Raw genomic sequence first — 17,050 nt, 5'->3', positions numbered from 1 at the left:
ACCATTGTAATTTCAGTCACCGAATTGATGGGTGTTAACTGAAGTGTACCTATATTCCTATTGTTTATTTATCCCTCAATGGATGGTTTCTATATTACGTTTTGCTTTGAAAAACTACTAACTATTTCAGCTTACCATTTCATTGAATGTTGGATTTCTAGTTTTCCGTGATATTTTGGTTTTCCGTTTAGAAGTTTTATGCATGTCTGGAAGCAAATACGTCTTTACATATGGGTTAGGATCTGCACCATCATCGGTAATCTAACAAAAAGAACACACATTTTTTTTTAAAAGTAAAAACAAGGACAATCATATTTAAAGAGAGCAAGGGGAGTGCTTAATGTCTATATTTAATTATATGTCATCAAGTCTTAGCAATCACATAGACAGATTTCTTCAGGATGACTGCAATAATTTACAATCCCTTTTTTTAAAAAAGGATAAAAGCTTCAAATCACTTAGGACCAAACTTTTACCAGATGTTATAAATATGGTGATGATGATGCTTATGGGACAATTATATCTTATAATTGGGGGACCACCTCTCCCTGAAAGTACTGTATATCTAGATCAAATATTGGGTATCTGAAATAATGCTATTTAATAGGACTTAGAAAGTATATCTTTTCTGTGGCTGCCAATACCTTATGCAATTTGGCAGGTCCTCGCCTTCTTAGCCATCTGGAAGCCCATAACAATCTGGCTTTTTACCCAGGCACTGGAATAATGTGGTGCAGCCTATGTAGAGTTATTGGAGTACCCTGAGCTGTTGATTGGGGCATCGGATTTTTAGTTTTTGTTGCATGCTTTTTATGGTTTTTACAGTTTTATTGTTGTTGTGAAATGCCCAGAGTGGCCTTATAAATCTTTTAAATAAATAAATATAAACAAATAAATTGTATTATTGTTTATTGCTTTGTTGCTATTATTTTGTACAATATATCAGGGTTCCTTAAGAATTCAGGTACATGACCCCAAGGCCCTGGGGCTGCATGTTGTCCCTGAAAGTTTTGATTCACTTCTCCAAAGTTGTACCAATTGTTATTTTTAATATGATAGAAGAAGTGTTAAATACCTGACTGGAGAGTAACAATATTAATTATATTTAATTTTAATGAAATAGAAGTAATGATTTTGCTATGTTTAATTTGTGATTTTATTATTCTACTGCCTCACTATTTTGTGGAATATAGTCCTCATATTACTTGAGCCCTATTTCCTTAGCCCCCAGAAAGATATGCATCTTGGTTTTGGAATACAATCTCATAATTCATAAATAAAGCATACTGTAATTATTTAAATGTAAACCACATATATATACTTACCAAATCTTTAATGTGCATCACCATGATAAACAGAGTCTTATTTCTATAGGAGATGGACAACTTAACTTCTCCTCCTACTTTGCCTGAGGTAGGACTTGAAGGGCCTACATCTAAAAACAAACAAATAAACATTTCATTTTGACTTTGGACCAGTCACTCTCAATCATTACAGTTTATGTAGTACACCTTATGTAATAATTCTTTCAGAAATTACCAAACTGCCGCAGAATGTGATGGTCTGGGAGAATGTTCAAAATGTATCCAAGGGAAACAGAATGTCCCAGAGTTCTCCAGAATGTTCCATTCCTAGTTCTAATGATTTAACACAATTTGCATTGTATATCTTTGTATTCTGTGGGAACTCCACATGGAAGAGGCTTCAGAGTTCACTGAAAAAATTGTGCTACTTAGGATACTAATTAAACAGTGCAACCATATTCTTACCTGTACATCTAGTTATTCCATCAATTCCTTCAGCTTTTTCATCACGAGGTAAGGGATGGAAGAAAGTATAAACAAGATCACACTAGGTTGGGAAAGATAAAATTTCAATATGAGCTATCTGTCATACAGACTATATATAAAATAATTTAAATATTTTGCAGGTACTGTCAAGAATTACCTCCGATACCTCTGTTGATGCATTCATTAAACTTTGTATGTAGCTATTTAGCTCTACTTTCCTCTTGGCTGCTACATCCTTTACGTGAGTTCTTCCTAGAACCATCTTACTAGGAAAGCTACAATAACAGAGGTAAATAGTTACTTCATTTTTATTGAGGCAAAAAAAGTAAAAGCAATCATATACATTAGGGCAGTGATGACTAACCTTTTTGCTGTCGCGTGCCAAAAGCGTGGGGAGTGCGGGGAATGGGGAGGTTGCATGCGTGTGTGCCCACACCCATAATTCCATGCCCCCCGTGCATGCACATGCAACCTCCCCCGCCACACTCCCTACGCTTTTGGCACAGTACAGCAAAAAGGTTACTGGTGGGTCGGGTAGGCCCGTTTTTCGTCCTCCCCAGGTTCCAGAGACTTTTTTGGAGCCTGGGGAGAGCGAAAACGGCCTCCCCCCGCCCAAGGCCCTCCGGAGGCTGGAAAGACATGTTTCCCAACTTCCAGTGGGCCCAGAAGGCCCATTTTTCACCCTCTCCAGGCTCCAAAGGCTTTCTTGGGAGCCTGGGGAGAGAGAAAATGGCCTCCCCCAACCCCCTGGAGGTTGGAAATGGTTTGTTTCCCGACTTCCGGAAGGCCTGAAAATGGCCAGTGCGTGCATGTGCGCTGGAGCTGACCTAAGGCAACGCTCGTGTGCCCACAGATATGGCTCCGGAAATGAAGAAAGAATGTAAACAACTGGAATAATTATAATTGAGAAGAAGCGTAAGATGTAAAGTGATGTTATTTAAATATAAAATTGAAAATGATAAAAAACGATGGAAAGAAAATAATATGGCAGAAGTTGAAATAAGAAGAGATGGAGAAAAATGATAAATTTGTGATAAAGGATACACAAAAGAGATAAATATTGAAAAAACTGGGAAGATTAAGATACATTATAATGATTATTTTGATTATGTATAAGATGTGACCTAGTCAACACTCTGTTCATAAAATATGTATGACGAAAGGAATTTTTTAAAAATAAAACTTGTCTTAAAAAAAAAAAGATATGGCCCCGCGTGCCACCTGTGGCATGCATGCCATATGTTTGACATCATGGGACTAGGGCAATACAAGGCATTAAAGCATTACTTCATGAAGTATTGCTCCATGAAGCATTGAAGGAGTTACTTTTTCTGGATGGCTCAGCACAGATGTCTTCTCATGCATTTATACTGTATGTACTTTCATTTTTTGGCAATCAGCTAAGGTGTTTCCAGTATATGTAGATCTATCCAAAATTTATTTAATTTTATTTTTATTGAATTTTTTGCCACTCATCTCCCCTACAAGGTGACTGAAATGGGAAATACAAATGGGAAAATCTCAAGAGTATCCTAGATGCAGCCTCTCCTTCACCTGTTTGTGGGAAGCCAGCAGGGAATGTCAAAGATCATGGTCATGTGATTACAGCTCACTGATATGTCCCAATTGCAATGGGCACCAAGCACCCAGATTGCAGATATGTAACCGCAGGGGTACCGTGATGGCCGAGACTCTGAGAACCAGCCCTAAATCACCCTTGTTTAACACCATTGTAAACTGAACAGTTGCTCAACAAGTAGTCCTAACCTGAGCACTATATGTATTGTTGAAATGTTCAGGGCTTCATGTAGGTACAGCTGATATATAAACAGAGTAAATGAATAAGTAACCCCAAAGCAGGGTGCTTTTCTCATGTACTTCATTAAGAAAATACTCTAATGTGCAATGTGGTAATCTCTTAAACATCTAAATAGGTTTTAGACATGTAAAAAAAAAATCCCCCAAAACAAAATTTTGACACATACCCTGGTAATTTCCAAAGAGGAAATAGTATCCCAAGCTTGTTGTGAAACTCCTGAAACTCATCAAATGTACGAAAAATGAATGTGGGTTCAGTTTTCCCCTCTCTCAAAACTCTGACCACATAGATCTGCCAAAGAAAAAAGCAAATATTTCACTGACTATTAAAAAGTTTAACTTTTGTAATCCTGTGTTATAATCTTTCCAAAACTTGTGCTCTGCAGATGTGGTAAGATTTCAACCCCCAGAATTGCGGATCGGGGAGGGCGGGCTGACATGACCAGACTTGAAAAGGCCACACCCTTATATTTATTTCTAATCATTCCATGAAAAAAAAAGCAATGCCAGTAGCATGGTTCTCAGCCTTTGCTTTGCGCCTTCAGTCATGGTTTACAAACCAGAAGGAGTGGGTTGACGTATCATGACAATATCATAGCCTTGATATGCTTGCTTTGAATACAATTATTTCAATACTAGGTGTTGCAACCATTAATATTTTTTCCACTCCAACCTCGCAACTGAGTCATCAAACCCGACTGAAACAGAACCATTCTGAAGGGGGAAATATGTGTGGGAGGAGATGTAGCCTGTAATGCTTCTACAGTCCTGAGAGAGCTTCCAACCACCCGAATTTTGAACCTGTGACTATGGGGGTGCTACAATAGCTATAATTTCAAGGACCAGGTATAAATAGCATCTTTTTAGCACTGCTGTAACTCTGAATAATTGAATAATTGTTGAACAAAATGGTCATTGTCTGAGGACTTCCGGTTCAAAAACCCTAAACTTCCTTAGTCATTTCCAAGACTTAAGTATCATTAATTTATGGAACAACTGTTAAAGCAGATATTCCTTCAGTGATATTACTGCATTCAATATGGTTTGATTCATGCATGGACAAGTTGCACTCCAACATCAGAATCTGAAATTCCTGCTATAATGGGATACGTGTGAAAATATGCCGGTTAAAGCAAATTAACAAAAGCAAAAGCAAAAGCAAAAGCAAAAGCAAAAGCAAATTAGGGGAGGGTGAGGTTCCTGATGATAAGTGTGGTTCCATTTGTGTGGTTAGTGGGAGAGGCAGATATGGCGGAGGGGGGGGGCCGTATCGAGAGTTGGGAGCACGTGTTCGATGTCTGAAAGCGATCACGTGCTCCGGCCCCTCAGTTCCTACCCGTTCCTCGGGCGGCCATGATCCTCAGAGCTTGGATCTTCGGTTGATGTTATGTAATGCCCGGTCCGTGGCTAATAAAGCTCCCCTGATTTGTGATCTTATTCAGGGGGAGTCCGCGGATCTTATGGGCATTACGGAGACCTGGTTGGGCCCAGAGGGGGGGTTCCCCTTGTTGAGCTTTGCCCTCGAGGTTTCCGAGCATTTCATCAGCCGAGGGCCCAAGGTAGGGGTGGGGGGTGGCGGTTGTTATTAAGGAAGATCTAGAGCCGAGGGAGGCCACTGTTCCTCAGATTGCCGGCTGTGAATCCCTCTATGTGAGGTGGGGCCATAGGAATCAGTTGGGCTTGTTGATCGCGTACCTGGCTCCTTGCTGCGTGACCACAGCCCTGCCCGAGCTGTTGGAGGTACTTGCCGCGGTGGCGGTTGAGACCCCCAGACTTATAGTCATGGGGGATTTCAACCTACCATCAGCTGGCTTGTTATCGACTGCAGCTCGGGAGTTCCAGACTTCCATGACGGCCTTGGACCTGATTCGAGTAAATGATGGCCCTACACACATGGGGGGAGGCACGCTGGATTTGATTTATATCTCTGGACAGTGGTTAAATGATCTGGAGTTAGGTGATTTAGTAACAGAACCTATGTCATGGTCCGATCATTTTCTCCTTCGCCTAGACTTCCGAACCGCCACCCACCATCGCAGGGAGACGGAACCTATACATTGGTTCCGTCCCAGGCGCCTGATGGACCCTGAGAGGTTCCTGACGGAGCTTGGGCCATTCCCTGAGGATCTGGCCCGCGGCACGACTGAGGAACTAGTCGCGGCCTGGGAACAGGCCGCAGCTGGGGCCCTGGACCGTGTCGCGCCTTTGCGGCCTCTGACCCGGCGCAGATCTCGTCCGGCCCCTTGGTTCTCTGAGGGGCTGAGGGAGATGAAACGCCGGAGAAGACGCCTAGAGAGCACCTGGAGGTCCAGTCGTTCCGAAGCTGATCGGACACTAGTTAGGTCCTATTCTAGGACTTACCTGGTGGCAATGAGGGAGGCGAGGCGTTCCTACGCCTTCACCCTCATTGCATCGGCAGATAACCGCCCGGCTGCCCTGTTTCGGGTGACCCGCTCCCTCCTTCATCAGGAGGTGCGGGATGACCCTTTGCAGGGACATGCCGAGGAGTTTAGTGGTTATCTATACGATAAAATCGCTCAGCTCCGGGATGGTCTGGACCGAAATTGGGATGATCCAAGCGAGGGAGAGGAGGCACGTCTTGTTGAGCCTGTCTGGGATGAGTTTGACCCTGTGGCTCCCGAGGACGTGGACAGGTTGTTGGGGAGGCTTCACGCCACTACATGTTTACTGGACCCGTGTCCTTCCTGGCTGGTACTGGCCACTCAGGAGGTGACACGAGGCTGGCTCCAGAGGATTATCAATGCTTCTTTGTTGGAAGGGTTTTCCTGCCGCCTTGAAAGAGGCGGTGGTGAGACCCTCCTCAAGAAGCCCTCTTTGGACCCAGCTATTTTGGGTAATTACCGTCCAGTCTCCAACCTTCGCTTTGTTGCGAAGGTTGTAGAGAAATGCTGTGGTGCGACAGCTACCCCAGTACCTGGATGAATCCGTCTATCTAGACCCGTTCCAGTCCGGCTTCCGACCCGGATACAGCACGGAGACAGCTTTGGTCGCATTGGTGGATGATCTCTGGAGGGCCAGGGACAGGGGTTATTCCTCTGCCCTGGTCCTATTAGATCTCTCAGCGGCTTTTGATACCATCGACCATGGTATCTTGCTGCGCCGGTTGGGGGGATTGGGAGTGGGAGGCACCGTGTATCGGTGGTTCTCCTCCTATCTCTCCGACCGGTCGCAGACGGTGTTGACAGGGGGGCAGAGGTCGACCGCGAGGTGCCTCACTTGTGGGGTGCCGCAGGGGTCGATTCTCTCGCCCCTTCTGTTCAACATCTATATGAAGCCGTTGGGTGAGATCATCAGTGGCTTCGGGGTGAGTTACCAGCTGTACCCTGACGACACTCAGCTGTACTTTTCCACCCCGGGCCACCCCAATGAAGTTGTTGAAGTGCTGTCCCGGTGTTTGGAAGCCGTACGGGTCTGGATGGGGAGAAACAGGCTCAAGCTTAATCCCTCCAAGACGGAGTGGCTGTGGATGCCGGCATCCCGATTCAGTCAGCTGCAGCCGCAGCTGACTGTTTGAGGCGAGTTATTGGCCCCAAAGGATAGGGTGCGCAACTTAGGTGTCCTCCTGGATGAACGGCTGTTGTTTGAAGATCATTTGACGGCCGTCGCCAGGAGGGCCTTCCACCAGGTTCGCCTGGTTCGGCAGTTGCGCCCCTTCATTGATCGGGATGCCTTGTGCACAGTCACTCACGCGCTCGTTACCTCTCGCTTGGATTATTGTAATGCTCTCTATATGGGGCTCCCCTTGAAGTGCACTCGGAGGCTGCAGTTAGTCCAGAATGCAGCTGCGTGGGTGATAGAGGGAGCTTCGCGTAGCCCCCACGTAACACCGCTCCTGCGGAGACTGCACTGGCTACCTGTGGCCTTTCGAGTGCACGTTAAGGTGTTGGTTAAGACCTTTAAAGCGCTCCATGGCTTAGGGCCTGGGTACTTACGAGACCGCCTGCTGTTACCGTATGCCTCCCACCGACCCGTACGCTCTCACAGAGAGGGACTTCTCAGGGTGCCGTCCGCCAAGCAATGTCGGCTGGCGGCCCCCAGGGGAAGGTCCTTCTTTGTGGGGGCTCCCACACTTTGGAACAAACTTCCCCCGGGCTTACGCCTAATACCTGACCTTCGGACTTTCCGCCGCGAACTGAAGACACATCTTTTCATTCGCGCGGGGCTGGCTTAAATTTTAAATTTTAAATTTTAAATTACATAAATTTTATCGATTTTAAATTTTTTACTAATTTTAAATGGGGTTTTGGTTTTTATAAATTCTTAAAGTTCTAGGCTAATTATAATAAATTTTTTAACTTGCATTTTAAATTTGTATACTGTAGTGTCTGTATTTTATTGTTGCCTGTACACCGCCCTGAGTCCTTCGGGAGAAGGGCGGTATAAAAATCAAATAAATAAATAAATAAATAAATAAATAAATAAATAAATAAATAAATAAATAAATAAATAAATAAATAAATAAATAAATAAATAAATAAATAAATAAATAAATAAATAAATGAAGGAAGGAAGCTATGGAAATCATGCTGAATCAAAATATAATTCATAAACTTACATAATATTTATCTGGATTGTATCTCTTGTGGTAGGTAAAAACAGATGCTTCTTTGATACGTCCATCTTGTTTGAGTGAGTATGTTTTGGGTGAAAAAGATAGGATTGGCTCATCATTAGAAGGCAGCCCTGAGAAACGCAGTTGAGCAAGGTTGTGAATAAAAAAATTGAACTTTGTAGCAACACTTCCCAAACTTGATTCAATTAGCCTAAAAATAAACAAAGAATATTAATTTCATATATTACAAGTGTGCCAGTATCTTTGAGTTTCTTACAACTTTAATTGCAATAAGAATATGAAGGATCACTTCACAGTTCAAATTCTTAGTACAGTACTCAACTGCTCGACTGCTTTGAAACTCGTCAAATTTGGTACTTGATACATTTTGATGAGAAAATGTTGTCCCAGTACTCGTTGTTTGTTTGGTATTCGACACGCAAACTAAACTTGTTGATGCCTTGAGACTCACTACATTAGACCTTATGGAAAAATTTGTTTGGCATTCATCACACCTCCCAGAACCAACTAACAATGAGTATTTAGATCTGCAGGACATTGTGGTATGATAATTGCAAGCCAATCAAACATCTAAATTGTGACCATGGGACCTCAGGGATGCTGCAATTGCCACAACTATGAAAACCTATCACAAGTCCCCCTCATTCAGCACCATGGTAACTTTGAATGGTCACTGAATTAATGTAGATTAAATGAAGATTACCTGCATACCCTTTCATTAGCAAAAGTGATTTACATTAACATTTCGCTTGTCTATTTACAGAATTTATAAACTGCCAAACTTGTGACTTTGAAAACTCAGCAGTGTACATCAATTTAAAACCCAAACAATCAGAACTCCACCAATATAAAACCAAAATAAAAACCGAACCATAACAGAGGCTGAGTACAAGACACTCTCTCCCCCAACAGAACAAGTTGAATTACTGTCTTGCCCAGTGCATAGAAGAATCTGGTTTTCATGGCTCCATGAAAGGCTAATAGGTCAGGGTCACCTGCATCTCCAGAAAAGTTAACTCTAAAGGGCAGACTCAGCAACCAAATAAGCACTTTTAAAAGGCCCATCAACTGACCCTTCTTGAAAAAAAGGCACTTGGAGCATATCCACCCTATACATCCTCTTGCAATGGGCAGCACTAACTAGAGTTAGGCAAATAATACAGCCCGGTGCAATGAAGTGCTTTATCGTTGTCATTAGCATCTTGAATTGTACCCAGAAACCTACCAGTGAAGCTCATGGGCAAAATAAGGAAGGGTACATTAGTCCCCTATGCACCCAAATGTGCAAACCAGGTGTTAAGTTGCATAAAGATAGGGACAAATAGGTAGAATCTTTCTTCCTGGAAGTTAATCAAGTCTCTAACCTTAGCTACAAGCAATAGGCACGTGCAAGAAACAAGATTTTAAAATTATTTGTGTAGTACCTTGTGAAGAGAATGGTAGCTTCAGCATCAGTAGTTTGGGGCTGAAGAGCATCTTGGACATATTTGAGATCTTGAACTCCAGTAAGTTCTGGCAAGCCAGAAGACATCATCTGTAAAATGAACAGATACAGTAACTTTTTCAATAAGAAATTGTACAATACTTACTTGTATATAAACAAGCATTTATTTTTAAAAAAACACTTTCCAGATTTACAGATGCTATTCAGAACCTTAAATTGAAATTAAGTATGAACATAATTGTATTCTTTGTTTTAAAACACAGCCTATTTTATTGTTAACATCAGTGACATATAGAAACATTACCAGTGACAGCAGATTAAGGAAAAGGTTGGCTTGTTTTCTGATTAGATTATAAGCTTGGCAGCAGAGATCAACAAAAAGCTGGAAACGAATTGTGGGCTTTTCTCCACCATTGATAACGTAAGCCATATCTGATGTCAGCACGAAAGGAGCCCGATCCCTTTCAAAGAATAGAAAATAAAAATTTGTTTTTAAATACTGCATCCTGCATGTAGCCACGCATAACATTTTTTGAAATTGAGAAACTCTAAAACTGAGGTAAAAGGTAAAATGTATAACTGAGGTATTTTGCAAAGGTAAAATGTACAACTTGTTTCTGCACACATATGAAAATCAACAGCAAATACAAGTCAATCTCAATGAACAAATTTTTAAGATGTTTCCAAAAAACATGTGAATTATTTGATACCTCAGATGTTGGAATGTTCTAAAACAATATTTGGCTAAAGATAGTTCATAAAAAACTTATACCCTGCCCCAATACAGGGAATTTGTGAAGCAAGACGAAAATATTTGCTTGTTCAAACTGTTGGTAGGAAGCACTGCTGTAAATGTATATCATTGTTACTTAGCAAATCTGGCTTTTATGGTTTAATACTTTTGATTCCCAATTGAGCAAAGATGCTTCAGAAATAAAGTTCCCATTTTAATATAAAGCATCAATATTGTAAAACAAAATTTAAGAAAACAATAAAAACAGTGGTTGACATTATGGAGACACATAATTCCTTTACCAGTTTTATGAAAATATTTCATAACAGAAAAATCACAACTAGACACCTTCAATGTGGTAGAAACAAGAGTTAACACAACATGACAAAAGTTACAGCCATTATGTTCTTCTAAATGGTGCATTATAATTGCCATGTTTTCAAATTACAGCAGTGGAACATTTTAATTTCCTCATAGTTTCATACCTCTTAAAGCTTCCAAACATCTGAGCATGGCCCAAGAATTTTCCAAAATCAATATGAAACATATGTCCTGTACTTCGAAGCATTATGTTATCATTGTGGCGATCGCAAATACCTAGGACATAGGTAGCCACACAACATCCAGCACAGGAATAAATGAAATTTTCAGAAGCCTAAAATAGACAAAATTAAATATATTTTCACTATAAAGTTTGAATAAAAGCACCTTGTTTTAGTATTCAGAGTTCAGCGGCAATAGCAGAAACATTTTGAAGAACAATATAATTTTAGAGTGTTTCAAAGTTATGATTAAATAGCAGTTCTTTGGGGGGAAAATCATTAACCAGATAATATAATTACCTGACTTTTAAATCCTATAGTTCAGATAGATGAAAAATAGAAAATCTTAGAAGCTAGTATTCCATGCAAGTGGAGAGGCAAAGTTTTAAAATCATCTGTCTGTGATTTACTAAGCACTGACCATGTCATTTAAATGCAAGATTCCCATTACTTTCAGCTGTCTCAAAGATTTAACTTGGAATTGTCATGCCAGTTGACCTACTTAAGGTAGAACTGTCCGGTATTTAATTATTAAATATGACATGTGAATGAGTTCCAGACAGAGTTAGCTCACAACAGGTAACATACTACTATTATCATTCTCTTAAGTTCCTATTTGGAAATTTTAAATAATTTACCTTTTCATATTCTTCTTCTGTAGAGTTATATTTTCTTAGCCATTCTGCAAGAGGCTTATCTTTAAAGGATCCTGTCACTCCATACTCCACTTGAATTTTCCTAAGAGTATCTGAAGCTGGAACAAGTTCTACCATTCCTTTAAATCAATCAGCAAAAGTTAATGTGTATTTAAAAAATCTATAATACAAATCTATAATACATTACTATGTATAACATAAAAATATTTAACTTAAAACCTTTAAGTTTCTAAATCGAAATTGCTTGCCAAGATAGATTATTATACTATTCTTTGCATTTAAAATGAAAACTACATTGTAAAACAAACTACATTGTAAAATAATTCAACAATTCAATTTAAAAATTGTTAACTGTACAAAAACCTGACAAATCCTCTTTTATTCTTAAATCAACTATAAAATGGAACAATGTCTCCTTTAAGTTGGTTACTTTATAGATTTTAGTTTTTCTGGAAATAGCACGGAAGTATTTTATGACTGATCTTATGAGACTTTTTTTTTTTAATTTCCAAGTTTACAGTCTGGGATTCCACATGGACTCCCTTTCAAATCCTATGTTTTTGGAAATCAGCCATCAGTTAGCTGCTGCCACCTGCTGTAGACAAATCAACTTGATATTTAAAATGGACAAATAAAAAAAGTAAACATTCTTCAACATTCTGTATACTAGCAGCGGACTTCTTACAGTATTCTAGAACAGCAGATGGATTTTGCAAATATATTAGGCAGTTCAATTAATGCAGATTGTTTTATGGCTATTGTATTCTGGGCTGCTTAGCAAATATATGGCATCTGAGAAACAAGTTTCACAATAATGATATTGGGTCTGCCATTCCTGCCAGAAATTGTGACAGTAGTCAGACAAAGCTTTAACATTGCATGTAAGATAATACAAGACAGAAAATTAAACCTCTACCTCTATCTTTGCCAGTTGCAAGGCACTTGAACATAACCATCCTCAAATCCAGTCCTTCCTGTAACCAGATCTTATCCATGATTTTTATCATTTGCAACGCTAACATATCCTGGCGCAGATCTTCTCCAACCTAAGAAAAAAACAAAAGTCACAAATTAGAGAAAAGAATGTTATCAGGACAGGCTCAAAGAAGGTCAGTTCCACCTATTTTATTATATGTTAACACAACAGCAGAAACTGATCTGGGATACTTAATTTAGCGTTTCTTTTCTATTGTCAATTGTCTAGGTCTTAACAGTATAGGACAAGGTGAGCCACCTGCAGACTGTATGTCTTAGGAAATTCATTCACTTTCTTCAGCAAAGTCTGCTAATACCTTATTTCTCTCCACTTTATAATAAGAATGGGTGCTGTGGCCCAGCACAAGCATGGGTAAGCAAATGTGTCTCTGTGTTTTGTGTGTGTGTGAGCAGTACTACTCCTTGGGAGAAAAAGTGGTGGGAGTAAAATCAATCTATAGGAATGACTTTGCTATTTGTTCTGCTTTTGGGAAGACAGCAGGAAAGGTTGCAAATGACAATTGTATTGCTATGCAATGCTACAATTTTCTCAAGTGTAATCGAGTTGTCAAGCACATGAATCACAAGCCCCTGGGGGTGCTGGGATGGCATAAGGGCCTCTGGTGGCGCAACAGGCTAATGCAGCCTATTATTAACAGCAACTGCTTGCAATATTGCAGGTTCAAGTCCCACCAGGCCCAAGGTTGACTCAGCCTTCCATCCTTTATAAGGTAGGTAAAATGAGGACCCAGATTGTTGGGGGGCAATAAGTTGACTTTGTATATAGTATACAAATGGATGAAGACTATTGCTTGACATAGTGTAAGCTGCCTTGAGTCTTCGGAGAAGGGCGGGATATAAATGCAAATAATAATAATAATAATAATAATAATAATAATAATAATCCCGAGAACTGATCATAAATTACTTGTTCAGTGTTATCATAATTGAACAGTCACTGAATAACTGGCTGTAAATCCAGGACTACTTATACTGCAAAACAATTTATTTGAAAATTATCATATTGAGAAACTCAAGCTTCATTTATGAAATAGTATTTAGTATAAACTAGAGAAAGCATGAATGAAAATATGTCATAGGTAAAGAACATATATCTGAAATGCTTCTTATAACCAAGGCAGGCAGCATGCTGATCCTATTAAATGACTAGGTAAAGTCTGTTCCCTCCAGAGCTGTCTGTTTTGTTTTATAATTATCATTAATGTGGCAATTTTTCATCAATTCATTCAAAAGGAATACCCTATTTTTCCAATATTGTAAAATACATGCAAAAAGGTATCAAATACAAAATTCAGTGGCAGATAAGGGCAAAAATTAATTACAAAACAAGATTTAACAGAATAGTACCTTACTGTCACAAAACATTTTAAACCTCTCATAATGGTTCTAAATGGAAATCATTAGAGAGAGAGAGAAAGATGATTTTAGAAATACTTGAACATTCATTTAACATGTGCAAATTCTCCCTAAAAATGCCTAAAGCATTCAGAAGGTTCTTTATGACCATAAAAAGTCAGAACATTTTCCCCCATGGAATTAATACTACTTACAGCACTGGAGAGGAAATATCTGTCATTGAAACAAAAAATGTACCTTAAACATTACATTAATTTCTTCTCCCATAGGATCTGCGTTCACCAAAGCAATTTTAAGAGGAACTGCATTAGAACTGAAATAGGAACATGCCTGTCAAAGGTAAAAAACATAGTACATATTATATAAACCAAAAGGTTACAAATAGAAATGATAAATGTTCTAAGTTTGGTTTTGCTCAATTTCTCATATAATGATGATGATGATGATGATAATAATAATAATAGTAATAGTAGTAATAGTAATGATGATGATGATGATAATAGTAATAAAACAATTAAATTAGAATGTACACAACTACAAGATGGTAACATAAAAGGCCCTGGTATTCCAAATATGTAGGCACTTTACATTAAAACAAATGGTTTAATTAAACCTACTACAGGTAGTAATATACTAGCTATTCCTTCAAGTGGAAACAACATCAAAAACAAGGAAGTCTGTCACCAGGGCCAGTTTAGAAGTCTTTAAACAGAGGAGAATCCGGATTCCTCAGAATTAAACAGGAACATTTTAAAACTTAGAAGTTACCATATATTCAGGAATATGTTCAGGAGGAATGACTGGCAACTCCCAACACTGAGGAAAGACAGCACTGAGGAAAGACAGAGGCAGCCAGTTTCATTAAAGAGGAAATTACTCAGTGATGTGCCCAGTGACACGGCTGGGAGAGAGCTTTAAGAGGGAAGAAGAAATATGGACTGGACCTGACCTGAGGAGGAATGATCACAAGAAGTGAGATATATTGTTATATGAGACTTTTGAAGAAATAGCTGTTGCTGTGAGCATTTTGCAAGGCTGGAAACAAAATTGGTTTATTTAAAAAGGCTTTGAACCTTTTTAAATGTACTATACCTTTAAGAAGACTGCTCTGTCTAGTGTAATTTATAATTATTCTTATGGAGCAGTCAAAACTAGAGGCCAGAATTCTGTGGTTATATGTATTTTATGTCCCCTGAACAATTTGCAGATCAAAAAATAGAGAACATTAATCTCCTAACATTTACAAACCCAAAAGGTAAGTAGAAAGAAATGGGAAAGGATGAGAGGAATATAGAGGAACCAATAATTATCGTCACACAGCTCATACCTTCACATTCAATTCTTTAGCTACAAGACTGGGGCTGAGAGGCAGGCGGCATTTGTTTTTCAAGAAAAAAGACTGGACACGTTCCATTCCACTTTGCAGAACCATCTGTTAATAACCAATTCAAGGTTAAATGTCATTAAACCAGATATGCAGAAATGTTTTCATTATGAATAAAGCATTAAGTTATATCAGTGTCCTTTTATAACATAATCTGGTATGGGAAGCAGCAGCGGTGTATTTGGGGGGTTTATATATTTCAGTCCATATTACAAGGCTCAGAATTTTGTTAAAGAGATGAAAAAGTAACCTAAAAACCTCACTGTGGCTGATTACATATGAAATATGACTGTACCATTAATAAATGTAACTGTGCTTTCATTCACATTTACACCTAACTTGATCACTTCACCAACCTGTCTGGCTGATCCACTCGTCTGCTTGACTTTTTCTGCAACCATTCCTAAGATCTGCACAAGTCTTGACTGCCTTTCCAGCTCTTCTCTCAGACTTTTGCCACAGATGGAAAGGAAGGCACCAAGGATATGCTCATACCTCATTCCATGTTTGGTATCATGCAAGGTATCCTTTAGTAACCTAAAATATTACATAACATTAGATTGGGTTTCCTTCACGCATGCTTATTTGAGCCATATTTTGTACAAGCGTTCAAGGCAGGGTATACAACGTGTCCCCCTTTTATTTGTTTCCACAACAGCAACCCTATGAGGTAGGTTCAGCTGAGAAAGATAACAACTGGCCCACCCAGTCACTCAGCAAATGTCTGTGGCTGATGTGAGACCGGAAGCTGGATCTGCTCTCCCCTAATCTAATACCTTCACCACTAGGGCAGGGGTCTCCAACCTTAGTAACTTTAAGGTTTGTGGATTTCAACTTCCAGAGTTCCTCAGCCAGCTTTGCTGGCTGGGAGTTGAAGTCTACAAACCTTAAAGTTACTAAGGTTGGAGACCCCTGCACTAGAGCACACCGGGCCTCTGTAATAAGTTGGATTTAAAGTACCACATGGTCAACTAGCTGGTTGATCTATGACCCAGAGAGTGGAAGAAGACAAAGGGCTGATATAATCTTTGACTTAATAAGCCTCAATGAATGTAGCCGTCACATTTAGAAGTCCCAAGAAGACATGAGTATTCTGCATGTGCACATACAATGAGTGGGGACATATGTAAAGTATTTTCCTTTGCATCCAAACCCAGAACTACCTAAACTGGAGAAGCTCAACACTTCATACTGCTTACCTTGTTATTGGTCAGCACAGATAGCAGATTGCACTCTGACTTTGATTTTTTTTATTATTATTATCTTGGAAATGGTCTTAGAGTGAATTGTTTTAATTTATGCTTTTTTACTGTACGCTGATTTTTGTTGTTTAAAATAATGTGTATGTACATAAAAATAAAACAAAGTAAATATTCAGATTCAAGAGAAGATTCATACTATGAATCAACAGAGAATGTGTGGAGAGAAGACAATAGCATCTAAAACTGTTGTTTTATTTGCATTAATTTATACTGCACCTTCCACTGCATTTACAATATTAAAGGTAAAGGTAAAAGTTCCCCTCGCACATACGTGCTAGTCAATCCCGACTCAAAGCCGAAGAGCCAGCAGTGTCTGAAGACATCTTTGTGGTCATGTGGCTGGCATGACTAAATGCCAAATGTGCACGGAATGCTGTTACCTTCCCACTAAAGGTGGTCCCTATTTTTCTACTTGCATTTTTTAGGTGCTTTCGAACTGCTAGGTTGGCAGAAGCTGGGACAAGTAATGAGAGTT

General features: G+C 39.5%; 1 protein-coding gene across 6 annotated transcripts in view; it reads right to left on the bottom strand.

Moving 5' to 3' along the window:
* Nucleotides 1-17,050, bottom strand: part of PIK3C2A (phosphatidylinositol-4-phosphate 3-kinase catalytic subunit type 2 alpha) — a 56,742-nt gene that overhangs the window by 4,072 nt on the left and 35,620 nt on the right. For 5 of the 6 annotated variants that reach the window (XM_058158700.1, XM_058158710.1, XM_058158693.1 and 2 more), the window contains 14 exons: nucleotides 15,670-15,850; nucleotides 15,257-15,361; nucleotides 14,167-14,259; nucleotides 12,494-12,623; nucleotides 11,560-11,696; nucleotides 10,865-11,034; nucleotides 9,951-10,107; nucleotides 9,627-9,736; nucleotides 8,185-8,392; nucleotides 3,776-3,900; nucleotides 1,948-2,065; nucleotides 1,770-1,851; nucleotides 1,326-1,435; nucleotides 136-261 (listed from right to left, as the gene is read on the bottom strand). In XM_058158700.1, the coding sequence (XP_058014683.1) occupies nucleotides 136-261; nucleotides 1,326-1,435; nucleotides 1,770-1,851; nucleotides 1,948-2,065; nucleotides 3,776-3,900; nucleotides 8,185-8,392; nucleotides 9,627-9,736; nucleotides 9,951-10,107; nucleotides 10,865-11,034; nucleotides 11,560-11,696; nucleotides 12,494-12,623; nucleotides 14,167-14,259; nucleotides 15,257-15,361; nucleotides 15,670-15,850 (1,852 nt within the window). The remainder of the gene's footprint in view (nucleotides 1-135; nucleotides 262-1,325; nucleotides 1,436-1,769; nucleotides 1,852-1,947; nucleotides 2,066-3,775; nucleotides 3,901-8,184; nucleotides 8,393-9,626; nucleotides 9,737-9,950; nucleotides 10,108-10,864; nucleotides 11,035-11,559; nucleotides 11,697-12,493; nucleotides 12,624-14,166; nucleotides 14,260-15,256; nucleotides 15,362-15,669; nucleotides 15,851-17,050) is intronic. The other variant, XM_058158719.1, reaches the window with a different exon arrangement.

This window comes from Ahaetulla prasina, chromosome 1, assembly GCF_028640845.1.
Source record: "Ahaetulla prasina isolate Xishuangbanna chromosome 1, ASM2864084v1, whole genome shotgun sequence".
In the NCBI taxonomy this organism is placed as follows: domain Eukaryota; kingdom Metazoa; phylum Chordata; class Lepidosauria; order Squamata; family Colubridae; genus Ahaetulla; species Ahaetulla prasina.
Note: the sequence above shows the minus strand (reverse complement) of the source record. Positions and strands in the feature narration are given on the sequence as shown.